Source organism: Ascochyta rabiei, chromosome 7, assembly GCF_004011695.2.
Source record: "Ascochyta rabiei chromosome 7, complete sequence".
NCBI classification, from domain to species: Eukaryota; Fungi; Ascomycota; class Dothideomycetes; order Pleosporales; family Didymellaceae; genus Ascochyta; species Ascochyta rabiei.
In genome coordinates this window covers 662,071-684,415 of record NC_082411.1, presented here as the reverse complement: position 1 = coordinate 684,415, position 22,345 = coordinate 662,071, and the positions used below count along the sequence as shown (strand labels likewise).

General features: G+C 55.2%; 8 protein-coding genes across 9 annotated transcripts, besides 4 other annotated features; 6 read left to right on the top strand and 2 right to left on the bottom strand.

Annotated features, from left to right (window-relative positions):
* Positions 1 to 78: 78 nt before the first annotated feature.
* On the top strand, positions 79 to 1,453 carry EKO05_0004784 (uncharacterized protein; the record flags this gene model as incomplete). Its single annotated transcript, XM_038939562.1, has 2 exons — positions 79 to 360; positions 413 to 1,453. The coding sequence occupies 2 exons, from the start codon at positions 79 to 81 to the stop codon at positions 1,451 to 1,453; spliced, it is 1,323 nt and encodes a 440-aa protein (XP_038799333.1).
* Positions 1,450 to 1,516: a tandem repeat.
* A 65-nt stretch (positions 1,517 to 1,581) lies between these two features.
* On the bottom strand, positions 1,582 to 3,274 carry EKO05_0004783 (uncharacterized protein; the record flags this gene model as incomplete). Its single annotated transcript, XM_038939278.1, has 2 exons — positions 1,582 to 2,899; positions 2,958 to 3,274. The coding sequence occupies 2 exons, from the start codon at positions 3,272 to 3,274 to the stop codon at positions 1,582 to 1,584; spliced, it is 1,635 nt and encodes a 544-aa protein (XP_038799332.1).
* A 293-nt stretch (positions 3,275 to 3,567) lies between these two features.
* Positions 3,568 to 3,703: a tandem repeat.
* Positions 3,704 to 3,714: 11 nt separating this feature from the next.
* Positions 3,715 to 5,007, top strand: EKO05_0004782 (Non-classical phosphatidylinositol transfer protein (PITP); the record flags this gene model as incomplete). The annotated part of the gene is made up of 2 exons (XM_038939355.2): positions 3,715 to 4,514; positions 4,572 to 5,007. The coding sequence occupies 2 exons, from the start codon at positions 3,715 to 3,717 to the stop codon at positions 5,005 to 5,007; spliced, it is 1,236 nt and encodes a 411-aa protein (XP_038799331.2).
* Positions 3,817 to 3,855: a tandem repeat.
* Positions 5,008 to 5,437: 430 nt separating the features above from the next.
* On the bottom strand, positions 5,438 to 6,378 carry EKO05_0004781 (tRNA(adenine34) deaminase; the record flags this gene model as incomplete). The annotated part of the gene is made up of 3 exons (XM_038939370.1): positions 5,438 to 5,714; positions 5,763 to 6,076; positions 6,145 to 6,378. The coding sequence occupies 3 exons, from the start codon at positions 6,376 to 6,378 to the stop codon at positions 5,438 to 5,440; spliced, it is 825 nt and encodes a 274-aa protein (XP_038799330.1).
* Positions 6,379 to 6,846: 468 nt separating this feature from the next.
* On the top strand, positions 6,847 to 7,590 carry EKO05_0004780 (Golgi apparatus membrane protein tvp18; the record flags this gene model as incomplete). The annotated part of the gene is made up of 4 exons (XM_038939527.1): positions 6,847 to 6,883; positions 6,943 to 6,958; positions 7,144 to 7,236; positions 7,290 to 7,590. The coding sequence occupies 4 exons, from the start codon at positions 6,847 to 6,849 to the stop codon at positions 7,588 to 7,590; spliced, it is 447 nt and encodes a 148-aa protein (XP_038799329.1).
* Positions 7,591 to 8,910: 1,320 nt separating this feature from the next.
* Positions 8,911 to 12,587, top strand: EKO05_0004779 (uncharacterized protein). 2 transcript variants are annotated; one of them, XM_059636462.1, is made up of 3 exons: positions 8,911 to 9,027; positions 9,256 to 10,272; positions 10,328 to 12,587. In XM_059636462.1, exons 2-3 carry the CDS (start codon positions 9,321 to 9,323, stop codon positions 12,448 to 12,450), a joined length of 3,075 nt encoding a protein of 1,024 aa, XP_059492445.1. In that variant the 5' UTR covers positions 8,911 to 9,027; positions 9,256 to 9,320; the 3' UTR covers positions 12,451 to 12,587. The 2 variants fall into 2 exon arrangements, with proteins under 2 accessions (XP_059492445.1, XP_038799328.2); XM_038939167.2 differs by having other exon boundaries at positions 8,911 to 10,272.
* Positions 12,588 to 13,870: 1,283 nt separating this feature from the next.
* Positions 13,871 to 15,340, top strand: EKO05_0004778 (uncharacterized protein; the record flags this gene model as incomplete). Its single annotated transcript, XM_038945663.1, has 1 exon — positions 13,871 to 15,340. The coding sequence occupies one exon, from the start codon at positions 13,871 to 13,873 to the stop codon at positions 15,338 to 15,340; it is 1,470 nt and encodes a 489-aa protein (XP_038799327.1).
* Positions 15,341 to 17,514: 2,174 nt separating this feature from the next.
* Positions 17,515 to 17,551: a tandem repeat.
* A 325-nt stretch (positions 17,552 to 17,876) lies between these two features.
* On the top strand, positions 17,877 to 19,689 carry EKO05_0004777 (uncharacterized protein; the record flags this gene model as incomplete). Its single annotated transcript, XM_059636461.1, has 5 exons — positions 17,877 to 17,958; positions 18,016 to 18,152; positions 18,205 to 18,382; positions 18,439 to 18,543; positions 18,596 to 19,689. 5 exons carry the CDS (start codon positions 17,877 to 17,879, stop codon positions 19,687 to 19,689), a joined length of 1,596 nt encoding a protein of 531 aa, XP_059492444.1.
* Positions 19,690 to 22,345: the final 2,656 nt, after the last annotated feature.

The following is a 22,345-nucleotide window of genomic DNA, read 5'->3' as shown; positions in this document are numbered from 1 at the left end:
ATAGAGTTGTCCGCTGATAACAAAACCGATACCATCGAATTGACCAGGAGACCAGGATCCACCTAGACAGTGCTCGTTATGGCGACCTTACGGACAAAGACGACTGTCATCGTTGTTGGTGGTGGAGGTACGATTGGATCGAGCACAGCTTTGCATCTTGTCCGCTCAGGCTATACGCCATCGAACATTACAGTTCTCGACACCTACCCTATCCCATCAGCACAGTCAGCTGGTAATGACTTGAACAAGATCATGGGTGTTCGCCTACGAAACCCAGTAGATTTACAGTTGAGCCTGGAGGCAAGGCAGATGTGGAAGGAAGACGAACTGTTCAAGAGCTTCTTTCACAACACTGGTAGAGTAAGTGATATTCATGCGTGCGTACTGTCGCTGTGTACTGACGATATCCTAGCTCGACTGTGCACACGGCGAGAAAGGCATTGCAAGTCTCCAGCAAGCGTACCAGGCCCTCTTGGACGCCAACGCTGGACTCGAAGCAACCAACCAGTGGCTAGACTCCGAGGACGACATTCTCGCAAAGATGCCACTGCTAGACCGCAACCAAATCCAAGGCTGGAAGGCGGTCTTCAGTGAAGATGGCGGGTGGCTCGCAGCAGCCAAAGCCATCCATGCAATCGGTGAGTACCTTGTCAAGAGCGGAGTCGAATTCGGATTCGGGGGTGCTGGCTCGTTCAAGCAACCGCTACTCGCAGAGGGGACATGCATCGGCGTCGAAGCAGTCGACGGCACAAAGTACTACGCGGACAAAGTCGTCCTCGCAGCTGGCGCATGGAGTCCCGCGCTGGTCGATCTGCAAGAGCAATGCGTTTCCAAGGCGTGGGTGTATGCGCACATGCAGCTCACGGCGCAGGAAGCCGCAGCGTACAAAGACTGCCCCGTAGTCTACCATGGCGACTACGGCTTCTTCTTCGAACCAAACGAACGTGGCGTCATCAAGGTTTGCGATGAGTTTCCAGGCTTCACGCGCTTCAAGCAGCACCAGCCTTTTGGCGCTGATGCTCCGAAGCGCATCTCGGTGCCTCGATCGCATGCAAAGCATCCTACTGACACTTACCCTGATGCGTCAGAAGTCAGCATCGGCAAAGCGGTCGCTATCTTCTTGCCTCGGTTCAAGCAAAAGGAGCTGTTCAATCGGTCGCTGTGCTGGTGCACGGATACGGCGGATGCGGCCCTGCTGATCTGTGAGCACCCGCAGTGGAGAAACTTTATTCTAGCGACTGGAGACAGCGGGCATTCGTTCAAGCTGCTACCAAACATTGGCAAGCATGTGGTCGAACTAATCGAGGGTACGCTGGCCGAAGACTTGAGGCAGGCGTGGAGGTGGCGACCGGGCACTGGTGACGCATTGAAGTCGAGGAGAGCGGCTGCGGCGAAGGACCTGGCGGATATGTCAGGGTGGAAGCATGATGAGGTATCAAAGGAAAAGTTGTAGTGGAGTAGTGGAGTAGTGGAGTAGTGGCGTAGTGGCGTAGTGGCGTAGTGGCGCAGTGGCGTATCGGCGCTTGTACATTGTAAATCTGATTTGCGTGGATATGGTTTGTAAACATGTGATGGAGATTATCATGAATCCGTGCGTGGCGGAACACCGTCCACGTCGTCGTCACTCGCTCCCTCCCTGGGGGAAAGCGCCCTATCCACCCAGCCTTCACCTCTGAGCACGCCCAAGGCCTTCCGCGCGACGCCACTGCTCACCGACCGCGGCGCAATCTCGTAGAGTACGTTGACGGTAGCCAAGCTCAGCACAAACAGCAACACATCCCCGTTCGCAACGCCCCTCCACCAGCCCCTCTTGACACCCACCTTCCAGGCCGAGTCAATGGACATGCGTGTGCAGTACAAGAAGTTTCCTCTCCCGCCCTTGCGCTGAAGAAAGGCCCAGAGACCGCCGAGGAAGCCACCGAGGAACCATCGCTGAGTAGGGAGGAAGTTGGGCGGGAAGAGGGTCTGGAAGAGACAGATGGAGCCCCAGCTCGTACCGATAGCGCCGGAGAGGAAGAGCGACATGCGCAGAATGCTCTTTGCCAGTTTGTTGAGCGCTGCCGATGGGGCGGCGAGAAAAGACTTGTAGCGGGCGAGGCTCATTGCGGTGAACAGGAGGGTGAAGAAGCGGGCGATTTTGGGGAAGGCTTGGATCCAGTATTGCATGTATGTGCGCAGACAAGATGGGTCATGGGGGTGGAGGAGAGCACACGAGAGCGACCTGATGGCTGGGTGGGCAGGCGAGGTGATGGGCGAAATGGCGGCAAGGCTCTTGGGGAGGGTGTCGTGGGCGGGGAAGAGGATGGGAGAGACAAAGGGCGGCCAGCGCTGCTTTGCGATCTCGGCCAGTCCGTCCACAATGGCGTAGGTATCTGGCCAGGGAAGGGAGGCGGGCGCATCGACAGGCCTCTGCTGTATGTAGTGTGGGGAGTTGCCCATGATCGAGTTCCCGATGCTTTGTGGGAAGCAGTCCCGGTCAAAGACAAATGCGTGCAGCAGTTGTCCGCAGGCGATGGGCATCAACATCCACGAGCCAAACCAGGGGGGCCTGTCCTTGAAGCAGCCGCGGTCTTGGAGAAAGTTGAAGCCGAACTCGAGGGCTCTGGTGAAGAAGTAGATGGCCATGGTGATGCGCACTTGGTCTCCTGGGTAGACGGCCAGGAAGAAGCCGGCCAAGCTGGGGCCCATGGCCGGTGCCATGGGCGAAGTGAGCGCGCGCGAGAGGCGTGGGTTGCGCTTCCTGAAGGAGCGGGCGTCGTTGGCGAGGACGCTTTCGCGCAGACGGACAAAGAAGCGGCGGAGCAGACGGTGGAAGAGGAGGATGAGGGCGAGCGAGCTGCTCAGGCGGACGTTTGTGGAGGTTGTCGACTTGGCTACGGGCGCTGCGGGCTGTCGTGTGCTGGGCTGGGGTCAGCATTGGATGCATCCATCGCCACCGACGGCCGGTGGGTGGGTACCTCTGGACCGCGGGGCCTCGCGCCAGCAGCCTGGCCTTGAGCAGCTCCCACGTCTTCAGGCCGGCGAAGGTGGCCATGCCCAGACGCAGCGAGGCGCGGACGGCGGCGACCCGGTAGTCGTCTGGGCCGTTGGAGAGGGCCTCGTAGCGGCGTGGGTGGAGGGAGCGCTTCCTGACGGCGGGGGCCCGCGAGAGCAGAAAGTGGTGCAGGAGCTGGTACTCGCGCGCGCTGATGGTGTAGCGCAGGGCGTTGCGCAGCACGGGGTCCATCTTCTCACCCGGCGGCGGGGACTGCGCGGCGCTCGAGGACGACGACATGCTGGCGGGATCGCGGGTGGTCGGTGACGGCAGCACACACAGCAGCAGCGCGCACCATTGTTTGTCAGACGGTCAGATGCAGTGGACCTCGGCACGCTCAGGCGGACAGTGCGAGTGTTGCACGTGATGGCGCGCATGGGTGCGGGTGCAGGTGCGGTGATGGGCGCCTGGGTTGGAGACGACCGCCAGTCTACCGGTACTGTGCTCTCCGGCGCAAGTAGAACAGTACCGGTAGGAGAACCTATCGCAGCGCCACCACGCAGCTGACCATCCTCCTTCCTACCGCGCCAACAACCGCTCCACCGCTCCACCGCTCCACCGCTCCAACAAACGCTCCACCGCTCCAACAACCGCTCCACCGCTCCACCGCTCCACCGCTCCAACAAACGCTCCACCGCTCCAACAACCGCTCCACCGCTCCACCGCTCCGCTGCTCCAACATGGCCGATAGCGCCAAGCCAGCCGCCCCCGCTGAAGCCGCTGAAGTCGCTGCCCCCTCGGCTGCCTCGACAGAGAAGCAGTCCGAGCCCCTCGCACCGCAGTCCACCGACTTCACCGACTCCACCGACTCCACCGACTCCGCCAGGCAGGGCCTCGAGGCCACCACCGAACAGAAGCACATCGACCATGTACTCGCCCGCACCCCTGGACCCGCCCTGGACGACAACGAGACCCAGGAGCCAATGCCCCCCGTGGCACCCCAGCCTGCCGTGGGCGTCGAGAGCCTCCCCACAGAAGCATCGCAGAAGGCGTCTGATGCCGTGCCCATCACCAACACCAGCCCCAGCTCCGTGCCTACCCTGGGCCACAGTCCCTCGCCTGCCGGCCCTGCTACCGGCTCCTCTGCCTGGCCCGAGACCGCCGCCGACCACCCCTTGACCCTCTTCTTCGAAGCCTTGGACGACCTCGTCCACCAGTCCGGCCACGACGACGTCTACGGCGTCAAGCTCTCCCGGTCCAACGAGTTCCACACCAAGCTCATCCTGCAGAAGTTCCTGCGCGCAAACGCAAACGACCTCGACAAGGCGAAGCAGCAGCTGTTGGACACGCTCAAGTGGAGGAAGGACTTCGACCCCACAAAGGCCGCGCGCGAGACCTTGGACAGGTCCAAGTTCCATGGCCTGGGCTACATCATCGAGGTCGACGGTGTGCCCGAGAGCAAGAACAAAACGGACGTGGTGACGTTCAACATCTACGGAGCCGTCAAGGACAACAAGGCCACCTTTGGCGACCTCGATGCGTAAGCCTGGAAGATGCTGACAGAGCGCTGAAAGAGCCCGCTAACGCCATCCCACAGCTTCCTCCGATGGCGCGTCGGCCTCATGGAAAGGTCCATCCAGAAGCTGAACCTGTCCTCGGCCACAGCGCCCATCCCCAACTTCGGCGAAGGCCCGGACCCTTACCAGGGCTTCCAGGTCCACGACTACCTGCACGTTTCCTTCCTGCGCCAAGATCCCCTCGTCAAGGCTGCCACCAAGAAGACGATTGAAGTGCTCGGCCGCTACTACCCGGAGACGCTGTCGCGCAAATTCTTCGTCAACGTGCCTGTCGTCATGGGCTGGCTGTTCAACGCCACCAAGCTGTTCATCGCCAAGGAGACGGTCAAGAAGTTCACCGTCCTCAGCTACGGCAACCAGTTGGCCAACGAGCTGGGCCAGGGCATCCCCACAGAGTACGGTGGCACGCAGGGTCCGCTCAACGAGGTTGGCGAGGGCATGCAGTTGGCAGCCTAGAGGACTGCCTGTGCAGACGGTAGCCATCTGTTTGGTGAGCACGGCGCGCGTAATGGCAGGAGATGGGAGTCGCCCCGAGCGGGGGCACTCCAGTAGGAAGCTTGGATAGCCTTGATATACCCAATCACATCTTCGTGAACGCTAGCCTGTTCTTCCTCTCTGCACTCACGTCGCAGGGTGACAGAAGAAAGAAAGAGCGAGGAAGAGGGCCATGCAAAACTGGATAGTGGTGTTAACATACAAGCAAGTGGGTCATACAGCGTGACTAAGGAAATCTAGGATGCTGGGTATCTCTGCGTCTTGACCGTGTCTCTCCTTTTCACTCTCCACCTCCTCACTGCAGGCTCGCATCTCAGCAGCTGGAACAGCCATTTCGCTTCGACGGGCAGCATCCATGCAGCAAAGTGTCAGCAAGTCTTGCGACACGGATTCAGGGTGCTGCCGTGGCAGCTGCAAGACCCGGAATATAAGGCACAGCCACCAGCGGTTTGGCGACAGCTGGTTTGGCCTGGGGCAGAGCAGGCGACGGCGTCGACTTGGGAGCGTGGATGTCCATGGGCAGAATCTCCGTCTTGAGTTCTCTCGTCTTCTTCTGCTTGGGCTCCGGCGCCTTCTCGTTCTCCTGAACGTAAAACTTCCTGAGCAGCATGATGGCCTCCTCCCTGAAGATGCCGCCGGTAACCGGGTATGGCTTGTCGACACTCGGGCTGCAGCTTGTCAGTCACCAAACCGAGCTGTAGAGGGGCTTCGCGTACTCCGAGTGCATGTTCAGAACGCCGCCCGTACCGCCGAATCGCTCGTTCCAGCAACCAAAGTAGACCGCCCGGATGCCGTACTGGCGAAGCATCGAAGCACACATGACACATGGCTCGACCGTGACGTAGAGGTCGGTCTTGTGCAGGATGCTAATGGGCTCCTTGGACAAGATGCCGGCAATGGCAACGAACTCGGCGTGGCGGGTGCCATTGAGCGTGCGGTTGGTCTCGTTCATGCCTCGGCCAATGATCTCGCCATCCTTGACGAAGACACAGCCAACAGGCGTCTCATCGCTCTTCAGTGCCAGTTCGGCCTGTGGATGCACGTGATTGGTCAGTTGCGCGTTGCAAACCGGTGCAGCAGAAGCGTGGAGTGGCTCACCATGGCAATGGCTTCTCGCATGAAGCGCTCGTGATACGCCCGGTCCTCGGAACTCATGTCGTCTGCTACCAAGTTGGTCGTCGAGCTCTGGCTTGGCTGTTCACGCTCCAGTGGCTCTTTGCGCGTACTCGCAGACAATGGGCGTCGTGCAAGCAGATGGTAGAGAGCCAGGCCCAGGGCGCCTGAGGCGACCACAGCAGTGACCCATGGCTCCTGCCGCGCTCTGGTGAACATGAAGAGAATGCGTCCCAAGCACAAACAGTCTGCCCAAAAGGTGAGGTGCTGTCGGTGAAGTGCAGCGAGCAGCTCCGACGGGGACCACGCGCTACGTGGAACTTGGGGAGAAGCCGGCGGTCCACCGTCCACGTCAACAGCACCGCCACAACGCCTGCCCTCGTGCAAAGTACGCAGACACGCAGAGTAGGTACAACACAACGCCGGTCCTTTGTTTGCATAGCCCGATACTTGGGCAACGCGAGTCGCACGCCTTCACCTGTGCCTATTCCCGTGCCCGTGTTCTGTGCCCGAGCCCTAGCCTCCGCGTTCCCAACAGCCAAGCCGCCTGACATAGTCATCAGCCCGAGAGCTGTCCTCTGCTTGCGCAATCGACACAGCTGCTGGCAACGAGCTGCACGGCCTTCACCCACACTGCGCGCGCATCACGACTGAAGACGGACCGCTTACGAACAGCGAGCCGCAGCCATGACACTTGCTGAGGAGTTCAAGTCGAGGAATTTCAGTAAGACGCGCCCTGGACGGAGGCTACGGAGCTGTTGCTGACTGTGCGCCTCTTTCTAGGTATCTACGGTCAATGGTGAGTCGACTTCCCGTCTCGGCCCCTCGCCGCGAAAAGACAGCGTGGAGCCTGCTTTGCTTCCAGGCGCACTGGACTTGTGCAGTAGAGGCCGTCGTTGCACCTGCTGCGCAATCAAGAACACGGATTCCTTGACAGCCCCAAGGATGGGGAACGCCCTCAACATGACACTGACCCGTGCACAGGACCGGAGTGCTGTGCATCTTCCTCTGCTTTGCGCTTGGAATCGCGAACATCTTCCACGCAACCTTTGTCATCGCGTTTAGCATTGTTTGCTTGTACGTCTCCTCGCCGTACCTATGCGCCTCACAGCGTACTGACCCACTTGCAGGGTGACTGCCTTCATCATCATATTCATCGAGATCCCGCTGCTCCTCCGCATCTGCCCGACGTCCCCCAAGTTCGATGCCTTCATCCGCAAGTTCGAGACAAACTACATGCGCGCTGCCATCTACTTCGTCTTGAGCGCTGTGCAGTGGATCAGCATTTGGCCCCAAGCCACAAGCTTGATCGTCGCGGCCATCTTCCTGCTCCTTGCCTCCCTCTTCTACGCGCTTGCCGGCTTCAAGGGCCAAGCGTTCCAGGGCAGCAAAACCCTGGGCGGACAGGGTGTGGCCCAGATGATCATCTAACGACTGCAGACAACGTGCAAGAGGACAAATTGGCGTAGCGTAGGGAGGTCAGGAACCACCACGGACACGGCAGATGGTTCTGCCGTCCGTCGAGGGTGCGGCTGGACAAGATCAGGGAGCATAGGCATACACAAGCCTTACGGAGAAAGCTGTACAGCACGGGTGGTAGGCAGAAGCCACATTGTGTACCACCACTTGATACCAGGGCGTATTTCGGGTCTGACAGGTAGCACTTGATTCAACGAAAGCACTGTGAGAATGGATTGATTCTATCCACCGCCTGTGGAGGCTCCTGTTGTGCATCTGGTGGAGTGGTACGTAATTCTCAATCTGGCCGAAGCTAGGCAGGACAGGCAGGACCCACATGACGGCATAGCAACGACGTTTAGCTGCCACCCACTGCAACGGTGCCGAGTCGAGGCCAGCACGAGCGTTCCATTGCACGTCACGATCGGTCGTCAAAGTCTCGGCTGTCCGTTGGTTGTTGGAGTCGAATCTGGGAGACTGTGCGGGTCTGGTCGAACGGAAGGCAACGTCTGCTGGGCCTCCTGTTGGATGCGCTGCCAGGAACAGGATTTCCGCTGACTGAAGCGCGGGGAAGGCTAGGGTCTAGTCCATTGAGCATGGAGGCGTACCCTACTGCCTCTAGAAGAGTTTGCACACGAACGGGGACCGTGGAAGCAACACCAAAGGAGCTTGCATCCAAAAGCAGCAACGTGCACAACAGCTGCAACGTGCTGACCATGCTGACAACGTGCTCTGTGACCCAGGAGATGCATACAGTATTGATCCAGGAAATGCTTACCGTATTGACCATCAAACGCTTGCAGTATTGACCAGGAAATGCTTACCGTATTGACCATCAAACGCTTGCAGTATTGACCAGGAAATGCTTACCGTATTGACCATCAAACGCTTGCAGTATTGACCAGGAAATGCTTACCGTATTGACCATCAAGTGCTTACACTATTGACCAGGAAATGCTTACAGTATTGACCATCAAATGCTTACAGTATTGACCATCAAATGCTTACAGTATTGACCATCAAACGCTTGCAGTATTGACCACCAAACGCTTAGGTGCATGAACGCCAGCATAGAAACTAGCAGTTGTTGTGCACATCCCAGTGGGGCTTGAAGAGAGAGGATCTGTCTGTCCATGTCCAGGTAGAGGGCCCAAGGGCAGCATGGCCGGCATGCAGGTTTTGAAGTCGATGGACAAGACTGCAAGTGACGACCAGGGTACGCCATGCCAACATGAGCAAATGCGGGCCGCGTTCTCGATCTCGACTACGATAGGTAGGTACATAAACGCAGCGCCCCAGCTCTGCCTGGGTGAGCCATTTGCTTTGATCCCCTGATCGCCCTCCCCGCCCCAGCTTCCATTTCCCTCTTTTCTTTCGGTCCCCTCCAAAACAGCTGCGTCTGCGAGCTCGGTGAGTGCCTGTCTTCGATCGTGCTACCCTGCCCACTCGGCTACCCGCCAGCTCCGATTACGGCTGTGCTCATTGGCCGGCGCCAGCGATCCATTGACGCATGGCAGTGGGTGCAGCTTGCGGTGTTGATCATCGTTGCTCTGTCCTTGTGCTTGGCCGAGGTCAACAAGCCAGAGCAGCTCATCTCACGCCTAGCGTTTCGAGCTCTTGTCCCTGACGTCGACGCAGTGCACAGCTACCTCCTCTCCGTTCCTCACCACCCAAGCCCCTTCAACCCAACAACAAGACACACAATGAGCAATCCCCCGTCGATACCGCCCCGTCCGGCCCGGGCTCAGAACAACTCTGCACCCGCGCCCGCAAGCTCCCTCGATCTCCCCAAGGTCCCCCCGCGCCCCAAGGGCCGCATCGAGCGCTCTCAGTCTCCGCACAGATTCGACCGCTCGCCGCTCAACAACCCAGCATACGCATACGGCGGCCCTCCAAAGGACACTCGCCGTCTCAGCACCGAAGTGCCCTCGCGCCCGCCAAGCGTATCGCTCCCTTCCATCGGCCAAGAAGGCAGCGAGTACGCCAGCTTCGACGATCTCTCCAAGACGCTCACCAACGAGAGCCATGGCTCGGTGCAGCAATCCGCGGTCGCCAGTGACCTGCCCCTGCACGCACCCACAGCCTCGGTCCCGGGCTCGACTGCCAAGCGCAACATCCAGGCCGTGACACGCACCGACTCGAACCAGGCGGCTGCAGCAGGCTTCGGCACCTTGACGCCGGATGACAAGTCCACCCAAGCCAACAAGCCTGGCCGTTCCGCTAGTTCCATCGGCTCGCGACCAGCCTCGATCTACAACGACCAGGAGCACAAGGGAATTCCTGAGATCGGCGTCCAGGTGCCCATGTTCCGCAACGCTGGAGACGTACAGGCACCTACGCCCAACCCGTACGAGCAGCAGGGCAGCTCCACCGGTGTTGGCTTCCACAACAAGCCCAGCGCCCGCCATCACGGACGTACCAAGAGTGGCCGCGAAATCTTCCACGGCCCTCCCGGTAGCTACGGCATGCACGGACACGGAAAGATCTCCAACGATGATTTCGAGAAGAAGTGGTACGAAAAGCATCCAGATGACCTGAAGCGCGAAAAGGCTGGAGAATACGGACCGCACATCCAAGAGAACAGGAAGGACTACCACTGGCGCGCCGATGATCTTGGAAAGCTGGTCCACGGAGCTCCCACTGATATTGGATTTGGTGAGTTACTCGGGACACGCTAAGAACGTGGAATCAAGACTGACTTGGCTGGCAGGTACCTCGCGCGAAGCTGTCAGCACCCCGGATGAGCAGATTGGCTACCGCGCCACCGAAGAATACGCGTCGAGGATGGCATCTCCCAGACCCTCGTCTTCGGCAAGCCGTCCCACCAGCAAGGCTGCCAACCAGGAATCTTCACTGCGTTATGAGGCGGAAACAGAAAGCCCGCAGCTGGATGACAATGGCGATGTGATTCACATCGACCCTCCTGCCCACCGAAGCACCAAAGTCCACGGAGGAGGATATGACCCTCCGACAGAAGACCTTGGCCCCGAGGGTGGAAACACGGACGAGAAAGGTGGATGGGTTACCGAGCGTGGATACGGCACTCCAATCCTTGCCTCTGACGAGGTACAGAAACATCCCCACACCGAATGGAGGCAGCCTGCTGTATCACCCGAGTTGGAACGACACCACGATGGCGAATACACTGTTAACGAGGATGGTACCCCTGCATACATCACAAAGCAACGCACACACAGCAGGAGTTCGAGCCGAAACAACAGTGTCCAGCAACACCGTGCCATCCCCAGTCCTGCGCGCTTTGGTGACAGGGCTGGCGCTCCCTTGGAGTCGCACAAGGAGTACGAGCCGCTTTTCCCAGAAGACGAGGAGGAGGATCAGAAACCCAAGACACTTGCCGACAAGGTCAAGCGACCCAACCTTGCTCGCCACCACTTCCCCAGCCAAGATGTCTGGGAAGACGCACCTGGCAGTCTGCAACTCGAGACCACTGTCGATACTCCCCAAGCTCCTGAGGAACCAGAGACTCCCGCAGGTGCTGATGTCAGTGCGGCCAAGGTCTTCGAGCCACCAGAGACAGAAGAAAAGCGCAAAGACAACATCACCAAGAAGGATCAGGAATCTTTCCTGCCAGAACACACCAAGCAATTCGCCCTTGAGAATAAGCACTTACGTGGAGTGCGTCCTAACATACAAAGGTTCCCTAGTCAAGACATTTGGGAAGACGCGCCAGAACACGGGCACCTCGAGACGACCGTGAATGCTCCGCAATCCCCGGACACCAACGAGTACGCTCCTGAGTCACCTACCGTGGAGAAGCCCACGATTCCAGCTCGCCCTTCTGTGCCCGCACGCCCACAGAACGCACAGCAGGAAAGCTCGCCAATTGACAAGAAGGCTCCCATCATCCCTGATCGTCCCAAGCCACAGCTTCCCACACGTCCCAGCAAGCCATCGCAACCGTCATCGGAGAATGTTCCAACCCAAGAGCGAGCTGTTGAGAATGATGCTCCACAGCCGAAAACCAAGCCCCCAGTTCCTGCTCGCCCGGCTGGCTCAAAGATCGCTGCTCTTCAAGCTGGCTTCCTGCAAGACCTGAACAGCAAACTCGGTCTTGGACCGCAAGGTCCCAAGGTCAAGGAGCCAGAGGAGGAGAAAGAGGCAGAACCGACCCAACCCCTTTCAGACGCTCGCAAAGGTAGGGCTAAAGGGCCTCAGAGGCGTAAGCCTGCTGCTTCGCCAACTCCTGCAGCGACTGTCACTGCCGAGGTAGCAGTGCCAAGAGTCAAGCTCGACATTGCTCCAGTAACCGCCATCTGGAGCTTCGGTGAGGATGGCTCTCTGGATGTACCCGCTGCAAGAATTGCCGCCCAGATCCAGCACACATTGGATTCGCACACGTCAGCAGCAACGGAGCTTGAGGACAAAGAGCAGTCCAAGGTTCCGGGTGGTCCTGAGACCACTGATGTTCCTGAGACCACTGATGTTCCTGCGTCTGTCGAAGCCCCCAAGGTTGCTGAAGCTTCCATTGTTGATACTCTCAAGTCTGTTGCTGCCCCTGTGGTTGACGCTGCAAAGTCTCTTGCACCTGCAGAATCGAGCTCCCAACCTGAAGTGCGAACTAAAGATGAACCGAGTCTACTCACCAAGGTCAGCGAGGCTCTTCCTTCCTTGCAATCCACGGACGAATCGATCAAGTCTGCACCAGGGCCGTCTGAGGCACCCGGTGCCTTTCCCGAATCAGGCGAGCAAGGGAAAGCTAAAGTTGTGAAGAGGAGTGACACGCTGCCCGAGGCGGAGTCCCTACCCTCCACTAAGTCGCAGGGCGACGAGGCTGTGCCCACGAGCATGAGGGAGACGGTCGCAGATGCTTAGAGACTGCTCCTCCTGCGTCATCAGAATGGCATATATGTGACCAAGAGTGAAAGACCTTGGGATTGACCTCCATGTTCTGTGTATGTAATAGATGTCATTCTTAGTCAGCTGGTAACTTAACAATGTTAATATACAATTGCTCGCTATCGTAACCTCGTCCCTGTACGTTGACCGAAAGCGGTCTCTGTCGCGTTGTACAAAAAGTCGGCTACAAGTCAACAGTCTATGGTAATACAGGAGGTGTTTAATGGTATGCTCCAGACCAATTGCAACCTAAAATGAGGTTAAAAGCCTTTGACAACTTCTCTCGACCACAAAGAGCAGCAACAGTTACGCTGAAGGCCTCCAGCGAGGGCCTATCGCTGAGATAACGTAGCCGCCCGTTTTGCAATGCGAAAACAGTCTCTATCAATGTTGGGTCGGATGACGACGCCGTTGATTCTGTTATGAGCGGAAGTTCGTGAGGGTTGGAGATCATCGCAATGACAGTATCTACAGGTCCACAAAGTGGGTTGCTTACCTTACCAACGCTCCACACTGACACGCCGTAGCAGTCAACATCTCTCCAGTAGAGTGTCGCAAGAGGCAACTGAGTTATATATCGCGGTATTACAGCGACACCAGAATCACGATGATCTGCATTCTCAAACATGACCACACGACGATGATGGTGGTGGCTGACGTTGGGAAGTTCATCTCGGAAGGCCAGGCCGAGCGCCACTAACGCGTTAGCTTCCGTCGTGTAGGGCTGAGCCGCGTCTTCCAAGAACATTCCGCAGCGGACAACGCTGCCTGCAATCCGCCCCCCCATCTTTTGATCCTGGGAATGACGCTCGCAAAGGGGGGCCGTGACTCCGCCACGAGAAAGTCTGTAAGCCGATTTACGGCTGATCCGAGCGGCTTAAGCGCGCTGCCAAGAGGATGCATCCCGGTCCAAGAAGATTTGGCAAAGATTTTGACTAATATGTGGACCTCCGAAGGTTACAGTTACCTCGCATCGGCCAACTATTAGCAATGACGACCCACACCCTTCATCAAACAACCAGCGCTCTAGGGACCAAAGCAATGTTGCGTTGGCATCTTCACTCTGGAGAACCGAGGATAGCCATACCGGGTCCATCCCCCACAATCCTTTGCCTGCACTCCGCACTGTTAGTAAGATAGGGAGCGCATCAGGCGTGTAGGCAGTAGGCGGACAAGGCCGAGACTTGTCAAATGCATTGACACGACAAGAGGCGAATTTGCCAGGATGCATTAGGAAACTAGTGGAGATTGCGCGATTGGGGAAAGAGCAGAGGGCCGATCTTAGGAGGAGCATTGGAGGTTTAAAAGACCAAAGCTCGCCGCACTCGGCGCAGCTGTGCTACCGTCCGACATTCAATTATATTCCCTTCCCTCGAGGACCTTTCCAATTTCCATCATGGGCCTCAAAAATCCTCTCCGCAAGCAGGAAGCGCAAGGGTCGCCCGCGCTGAGCGGGACTCCACCCTACCCTGGATCTGAGAAATCAAACTATGACGAAGAGTATGGACAGAACACCAACATCACAACAGGCTGGACAGGCGATGGCTTCGCTGGTGCCAACGAATACCCCCAGCGAGACGGTCTCAGCGACGAGTATAGGACGCTTGGCCGCTGGCGAGCGTGTGTGATTCTCATCACCATCGAAGTTGGCATTGGTGTCCTCAGCTTGCCATCTGCTCTTCGGATACTCGGACTTATCCCCGGCATCATCGCTATCCTCGGCTTTGGAATAATCACCACATACTCTGGATTTGTTATGTCACAATTCTATAGGAGGTACCCTATGGTTACAAACTTGGTCGATTGCGCACTCTACATTGGCGGAAAGCCCTTCGAATATTTCCTCGGAGTTGCTTTTGTGTTCAACCTGGTTCTCATTTGCGCCAGTGCGAATATCACCATGTCGGTTGCCCTAAACACGCTCTCGTCTCACGCCGTCTGCACGGTCGCTTTCATGGCCATTCCTCATATCGCCTGCTGGCTACTCTGTCTGCCTCGAAAACTCACGTTCGCGGCGGCCATGAGTTGGATCTGCACAATCTCCATCGTTGCCGCTGTCCTCATTGTCATGATCGCCCTCGGTGTCGCAGGCCCAAAAGCGCCTCCAGGCTTTGACGTCAAGATTACTCTCGTCGGCAAGCCCACCTTTGTCGAAGCCGTGAATTCTCTCCTCAACGTTGCCTTCGCCTTCGCCGGCAACCAATCCTTCATGTCCGTCATGGCTGAGATGCGCAACCCGCAGAAAGAGTTCCCGCCGGCTCTCTACATGCAGAAGTCCTTCGAAGTTGTCGTATATATCATCGTGGCATGCGTTATTTACGGTTTTGCTGGCGACGCCGTCACTTCCCCAGCTCTCGGCTCCGCGCCCGTCATTCCAGCCAAGATCGCCTACGGCATCCTCATTCCTTCCGTCCTTGGTACAGGTCTCGTGATCGGAATCACCGCAATTAAGTACATGTACATCGCCGTCATGCGCAAGGTCAAGCCCGAGCAAGTGAACGTTCACAATGGCTTCACATGGACGCTTTGGGTTGGTATCGGTTCTCTGTTTTGGATTGTGTCGTTCGTCATCGCGAACGCAATTCCTATTTTCTCGTCAATTCTCAACATCAGTTCTGCCATCTTTATCTCCTGGTTCACCTTTGGACTGACCAGCGTCATGTGGCTGCATCTGAACTGGAAAAATCAGTTCAATGGGCCAAAGATGATTGCACTGGCTTGTCTAAACTACGGCGTTTTGCTGATGACTGTGTTTTTGAACGTTGGTGGCCTCTACACTTCCCTGAAGGCGCTCATTGACATCTTCAATGATCCAAACTCAACGCTGAACGGACCATTCACATGCGCAGATAACAGCATCTTTTAGATGGCTCATTCGAGCACTAGATTAATCCAATCTCCTTCACATTATTCACATGTGGTTTGCTTTCTGTCACAGCATTGACCAGTGATGCGTCGTGATGCTAATTTCGTATGCTCCGTACAGTGAGTTTCGCTAGCTCAAGTCCATTCTCTGCAAAAGCAGGCACGCTGGTAGAGGCCGATCACACAAAATACCTCTCGCGTTGCAGAAAAGATTGGCTACAAGCTGACACATCTTAGTTGTATAGGAGGTATTTCGTGCTGCACGCTCAACTATCTGCAACCGTAAAAGATGCTGTAGGACTTCAGCGATTTCTCTCAACTATGAATAGCAATAATAATCACGCTAAAGGCCTCCAGCAATACTGCTGAGGCAATGTAGCCGGCATTCTCTGCAACGCGAGAAACTTACCACACTCTCGCGCGACAGCGTATTTTCAAGTCTCGCCAGAACCTGATCTTGTTATCAACACATCAAACTTTTGTTGTTTGTACGACTGCCAAAGGTTGAGCTGATGTAAGAAATTCTAGGAGTAGTCAACCGTATCTCCGCGTTGCAGTCAGACCGGCTTGGTCTTCTCTATCTGGTCTTCCTGAACCGGTCATGTTCTGACGTTTGCAATTAGGGGATCCTGAACATCCACTGTACCCATGATTGACTCACAGGCTTCATGTCAACATCGAAAAAGGGCAAAGTCGGAGCCTTCCCTGAACCGTCTGATGTCGATACAAATGGGGGTAGTAGCTTTGAGCAGAGCCACAATCTCCTCACGTTTCCTGGCAGCTCGACTATTGGCTAGATTCTGTGAGCATTGTACCGTCTCCACCACTCTCGAGTTCGTACCAACAGCAACCGACCCGTTGTGAGGCGCAGTTCCATCTCTGTGTTTGAAGCGAGTGAATATCGGTAACGCCTAGTAGCACCCGAGGCTTAGATCTGGATCGTGGCATCGCCATCACAGCGGTATCTTCCTTGTTGAGATGCTCTTCGACAATGATTACGGACGACTCGCCAAAAAGAAAGCGAGCGTGTGCTCGAAGCGCCTCCTCCTTAGTACAAAGCCTTACTTCGTGATTGACGCGACTACTTACAGGCTTTGATGCATTCGGGTACGAGGAGGTCATCCGGAGTCGCAAGAATAGCGGAGTTTGCTGCAGTGAAACAGCCATGAGACTTCGTAATTTCACAGACAATAGCTTGTCAAATGCTCTACCAGCTGTGGAGGTGACCCAATGATGTAGACCAGCTCAGCGTACTCGTCAAGAGCTTTTGAAAGCGGAGTAAATTTGTTGTGAAGAAGATGGTGTTAGCCTATAGATGGGAGATCGGTGCTCCTGCCTTCATAGCGCTCAAAATGCCGTCTTCAAGGGCTGAGAAGCACCGATTGCTATCTCTTGTTGCTTCTGGAGTCAGTTCTGGAGAGACTACAGGTATCTAGCTGTCCTTTCTAAGGACATAAGCAACGTCGGCACCCGAATCCTGGCAGCTTTGCCTCGTTCATCTTAGTTGAAAGAGTCCGCCATTGGTTCAGGTCCAGAACGAAGCACACTCACTTTTTAGCTTTTTTTTTCGGGTTCCTCGCGTCGTTGATGACTGGCTGCTCTAGCGCCTGTCAAAGTACAGCCACTTGATGGTGTGTCATGTTCGAGTTCGGACGAGCGATCTGAATGCTCTTTGGTGTCGGGATGACTGGCCACGCTTTGCGAGCAGTCCCAATGATTACTCAAGCGTGAGACAGAGGCATAAAGCACAACCAGTTATAACCCCTAGCACACACACAGAGGAAAGGCTAGCAAAGAGTCATATCGAATTTGGTGAGTTGCTTTGACACCGGATAGATCCGATCGGACAGTTTTGCCAAAGCCAGGGCACTCCGGTAATGAGAGGCAGTGACGCTTTCTGCATAACGAACATGTTTCAGAAGCAGCAAGGTCAAGTGGTAGATACCGAGGTTGGTAAAGACGGCTGCTCGAATACACGCACCCTAAGCCCCACTAGGCGTCTGGATGGAAGCGTCAGCTAGCGTCTCGGCTGCGGCTGCTATGCAGGGACAGCGACACGCTTAGACAAGGTACCCCGTACGATCCACACAGACGTTGCTGTATCAGGAATGGCACGAGAGAGACGGATTAGGGTGTCTGCGCGAGTTGTACGTTTAAAATGATGGATGGGTAATTAGTGTCGAAGTGTCGAAGTGTCGAAGTGTCGAAGTGTTTTTGGACGGGGCTGGTGGCGAGTCTTTTCTTATCAGCCAGCAAATCGGGGAAGTCGGCCCCTCGGCCGGCAACCCTTAAACGTGCAGCAACGCTTGGGATTGGATTCGCAAAATCCTCCGCCTCCGCCGCAGCCTCCATTCCTGAGATTCACCTTGTACCACCTCCTAAACCGCACCTTCTCTGCATTCAGCTGTCCTTTGTGTCTCATCCGGGTTTAAGGCCATACGCAAAGTAAGCTCTTCTAACACAGGTCGTCATCCCCCGAGTTTTGTGGACGCTGTGCGTGGTGGCAAAGCCGTAAGATCCAATTCAGGTTGAAGGATATGTTTTTTCTCACCAAACGAAGAGCCAGCACCCGAAAAACCAGCGACAATGCCTTTCCTGCTGCCCAGCTTCTCCTGCTTGGTAAGTGACGACTGACGCCATCCCGGCATCACCGCACATACTCACAGACCGACGCAGCACTCGTCCGAGTCGCAGAGCCGATAGCTTTGACAAGCATACTGCCCTACGCGTGGAAACTAGTCCTGAACTACGAGGTTTCATCGGAGTCCAACGCGCCGTTCTTTGCTGGCCTGCTCATCTCTGCATTTTCACTGGTACGAACCCATTCTTCAATGATACCGGTAATCTCTCTTACATAAAACACAGGCCGAAGCATGTAGTGGAATGGCTTGGGGGGCCTTGTCTGATAGGATAGGTCGCAAGCCTGTCGTCTTTATAGGATGCGCAGGTACCATCACCTCTCTACTTCTTGTTGGTCTCGCACCCAACTTTTGGGTTGCTCTCGCTGGGAGAATTGTAGGCGGCGCACTCAACGGCAACATAGGTACTGCTGCATGCATGTCGCAAATGGTTTGTGCCTTCACTACTGACTATCTCCAGGCGTTATCCAGACAATGGTCGGTGAGCTGGTAAGAAATCCGGAGCATGAGCCAAGAGCTTATGCTGTCATGCCGTTTGTGTGGAGCATTGGAACAATCATCGGCCGTAAGAACACCTCTCCCACAGTCCTACCCAAGCTCTTATGCTGACAGTGTAGCTTCCATCGGGGGACTGTTTTCACAACCTGCGGACAACTTTCCAGCCATGTTCAGTTCGACAGGTGTCTTCGCAAAGTTCCCATATCTTCTCCCCAACCTCATCTGCTCTTCTTTACTTGTTCTGTCCATGATTATGGCGTACTTCTTGCTAGAAGAGACGCATCCCGACAAGCGACAGCAGGGCCACATCGAAGGAGACCACACAGCTACCGCAAACACCCCTCTTCTTCCAGCTCAAGGGGCTACAGCTGACCCCCCAGCAAATCTGACATCTGAGTCGTATGGTACTTTCAACGCCGTTGAAGTACAGCATGATGAGATGTGGCGGGTTCGATCGAATGGCGACTGGGTCGAGCAGCCAACGAGCGAGAAGGTCTTTACGAAGACTGTGATTACGTTCGTGATTGCTTTGTCAATCTTCACGTACCACAGCATGACCTACGACCATCTTCTACCCATCTTCCTCCAAGACAAGCGGGCCGACGACGTCCACGCCCAGGAGCTATCGTCTGGGGCCTTGGGCGGAGGATTAGGACTATCGACACAGCAAGTTGGGCTGATCCTGTCTATTAATGGAGTCATACAACTTGCTATCCAGGCTCTTGTCTTTCCGATCCTGGCAGATTTCTTCGGAGTTTGGCGGCTTCTCCTCTTAGTCACAATCGCCCATCCGGTCGCCTACATCATTGTACCCTTTCTTCAATTGTTGCCGCCAAGCATTGTCTACCCGGGGCTATTCACTGCGTTGAGCGTGCGAAACTTCACTTCCATTCTTGCCTTTCCTCTTCTGCTCATCATGATCAAAGAGGCGGCACCTGACAAATCGCACCTCGGCAAGATCAACGGCCTTGCTGCATCCACGGGAGCTGCTTGTCGAAGCGTCGCAAGCCCGATCGCTGGGCTGCTGTATGGCTTGTCCATTGAGATCCGATTTACGCCGCTAGCCTGGTGGGCATCAGCTCTTGTCGCACTGGTTGGCGCGTTGCAGGTTCCGTTCATGAACCGTGCAGCCAATAATTGCCATGCTCGTGTTCGCACGGTTTTCAAAAAACAGTCTCAAGACGAGACCGTTCACATCACGGTTGAAGATTGATTTGTCAAACATTCCCAGTGTTTCGGAGTTTACAAGACCAAGAAGGCATAGCGTATATCCTATCTATCTGAGTTTCTACAGCTTCATAGACCGAAACGGTATCAGCTCAACACTCACACAACCAAATCTAAGATGGTCGACTCAGAATCTTCTTCTACCACTTGTGAAACCAGATTGCGCGGATCCACAAAACCGGTAGCCAGGCTATTGGGTTGCAGAATAGACAACTCAACACCACAAGTGCACACCGTCCCAAGATATTGGGAAGCACCCACAGTATCGTTACAGAAGCAATATAACTCCGTAGGTGCTCAAATGACCATGAATCTCCTTAGCTACGTAGGCTCTTGCTCCAACACATCTAAAGCTTTCTAAGCGGCAATGTTAGAATGATAAGTGAGAGCTGCTGGTGTGTGCAGGTTTCTTACCGAAGGAGGGACTACATGGTCGTCTGACACACGCCTGATTCGTCCCGTCCTTAGCTTTGTAATCATACTGGCCGATAGTGTTAGAACTAGTGATCAGAGATCATGTAGATGACACAAAACGGGCGAATCCACCTAACAGTAAACATTATAAATTCAGTCAGACAATGCAAGAACACCAGAAGATTAGGCCTGGGCAGGTCAGCGACAGCCTCTTCCTCTACGGGTTTGAGAATACGCGCCCTTTCCTAAATGATGCACTGGCTCTTGTAAGTTTCAAAGCTTTAACTACAGCAGCCCTTTCGTCTTACTCTAGACTTATGGCAGTGCCAAGAGCTCTTAGCATTACTACATCATAGCCTTACGTCGCCAAGTAGACCGATTGCTTTTCAAGCGTTTGCAAGCTAACATTGTTTTTGCAAAGCTACTTGTAAGTGCCCTATTATACTAGAGAGAACGTACACATGTATCCAGATCTTGCTGTGACGCGAGAGGCGGTATATGTTTCACTGACATCTTTACAGAGGAATTTTCAAGTCAACACCTTTTATTTGACTTGTGACTAGTAACACTGACGAGGCAAATTGCGACTTTCCGCTGATGTATGCGGCTATGAAAGATAAGCTCCACGCGCAGCCAAAGATGAGTAATTCAGAAGGTGAGTCGAGACCTCTAAGTCCTACCATATAATTTGTGCGTGATACTGACAGTTTCCAGTTGCCATCCAGTCCCGCCAGGCAATGGACTCTGGCATAGAACCATTTGTCACTATACTTCCCTATTTAACGACAGAAAGTGGGTATAACGTTTGACGAGGGTAAAAACAAGTCTAGTATTGCCCTGAAAGCTCACCATCGGCTTTGAGCAGCCTTAGGGCCTTCTGTCAGGGCTGCGCTATGCTGCTTTTCAGATTACAAGATGACTTGTTTCTGCATGTCATATCTCATCATGTTGGTGAATTGGTCCGTCGTGAGTACTCTTCCCCGCATCTGGATGGTGTCGCTCCCATACACACCACGCTGGTCTTTCGGCCAACGCACAAAGCACCAGCGGTGACAGTCATCCAGTCTGAATTTAGAAGCATGTCGATGTCGGAGCGTTCGACTCCTGAGCGGCGCAAAGCCATGACCTGCTACAGCGTCGGCCAAGGCAGGTACCACAAAGTAAAGTGCAAGCTAGATGGAATCCCGCGCCGAATTTACGGCACGCACGGAGGTGGCAGTGTCAGCGGCTCCACATACTGGGGATCGTTCCTGAGTTCGTTCGGGACGCCCATTCCGCATTGTTTCTGAATCAGTAGTCTCACACCATCCATCGTTCCGCATGTGGCTACGGGACATCGCATTCTTCAGAAGTAATTGCTCCACTGTGGCACGCTTTTTGTGGTGTGAATAGGGCATTAAAGATTTTGACGGAAAAGAAGAGGAAATTTTACCTACACTAACTATACGCTGATGTATATCTGAGAAAAGTGTGCAGATGCAGTCTGCCCGTGCATCAGCGATAGCATCGATTGTACTTGATCCACAAAGCAGTGCTCGCATTGCACTCGCGCCATCGTATCAATCCTCCCAATGTTACTTAGGGGCACATGAGACTTTGACGGATGTCGCTGGGGCTTGTTGTCCGTCTCCAGGCTTTGCTGGTGTGACACCCAGAGTTGACATGAAACAGGAGGCTTGTGCAGGCACCTCGGGAGAGACGGCGTGACGCCTATGGTTAGCGCAACAACAGAGCCAACGGCGATGACCTCAACAAGGAAGTGTACACACTGCGACACTACCGAATGGGGTACGTGATGAATCAGGCTGACATGCCTGCGTGCGAGACCCTCGGTGTGCGTCGTACATCATGTTGCCTCTTTAGACGACGTGTGCTCGGGCACCGTTAGAAGCGCCGCCATTCGACTGTACAGTTCGACACAGCAACAATTTCCGGGAACTAAAGTCATCACTGCATTGTAAGACAACTGAACCAATTGAGCATGTATTGGATAATCTACTTGACGCCTGCTTGATCGATCAACCCTACTGCAGCGGTCTCATTGGCTAGTTGTCTGCATAAGGGTGTACTTAAGCATACTATCTAGTGTGTTTCATGCGCCTTCGCTTAGCCGTACCGCCCGATACCCGTTCGAGCTCACACCAGACCGCTCTGCAGGCCAGGCCAGGCAACGACTGCACATTCGGTGGACCTGCAGAGCGCGCGACAAGCAACATGGTCGCCCTGTC

What these genes read in the sequence shown, in the direction of transcription:
- EKO05_0004779 (XM_059636462.1), top strand. Translation starts at nt 9,321, where the DNA reads ATGAGCAATCCCCCGTCGATACCGCCCCGTCCGGCCCGGGCTCAGAAC. An exon ending in TCCCACTGATATTGGATTTG is followed by an intron (nt 10,273 to 10,327) that starts GTGAGTTACTCG and finishes CTTGGCTGGCAG; the next exon opens with GTACCTCGCGCGAAGCTGTC.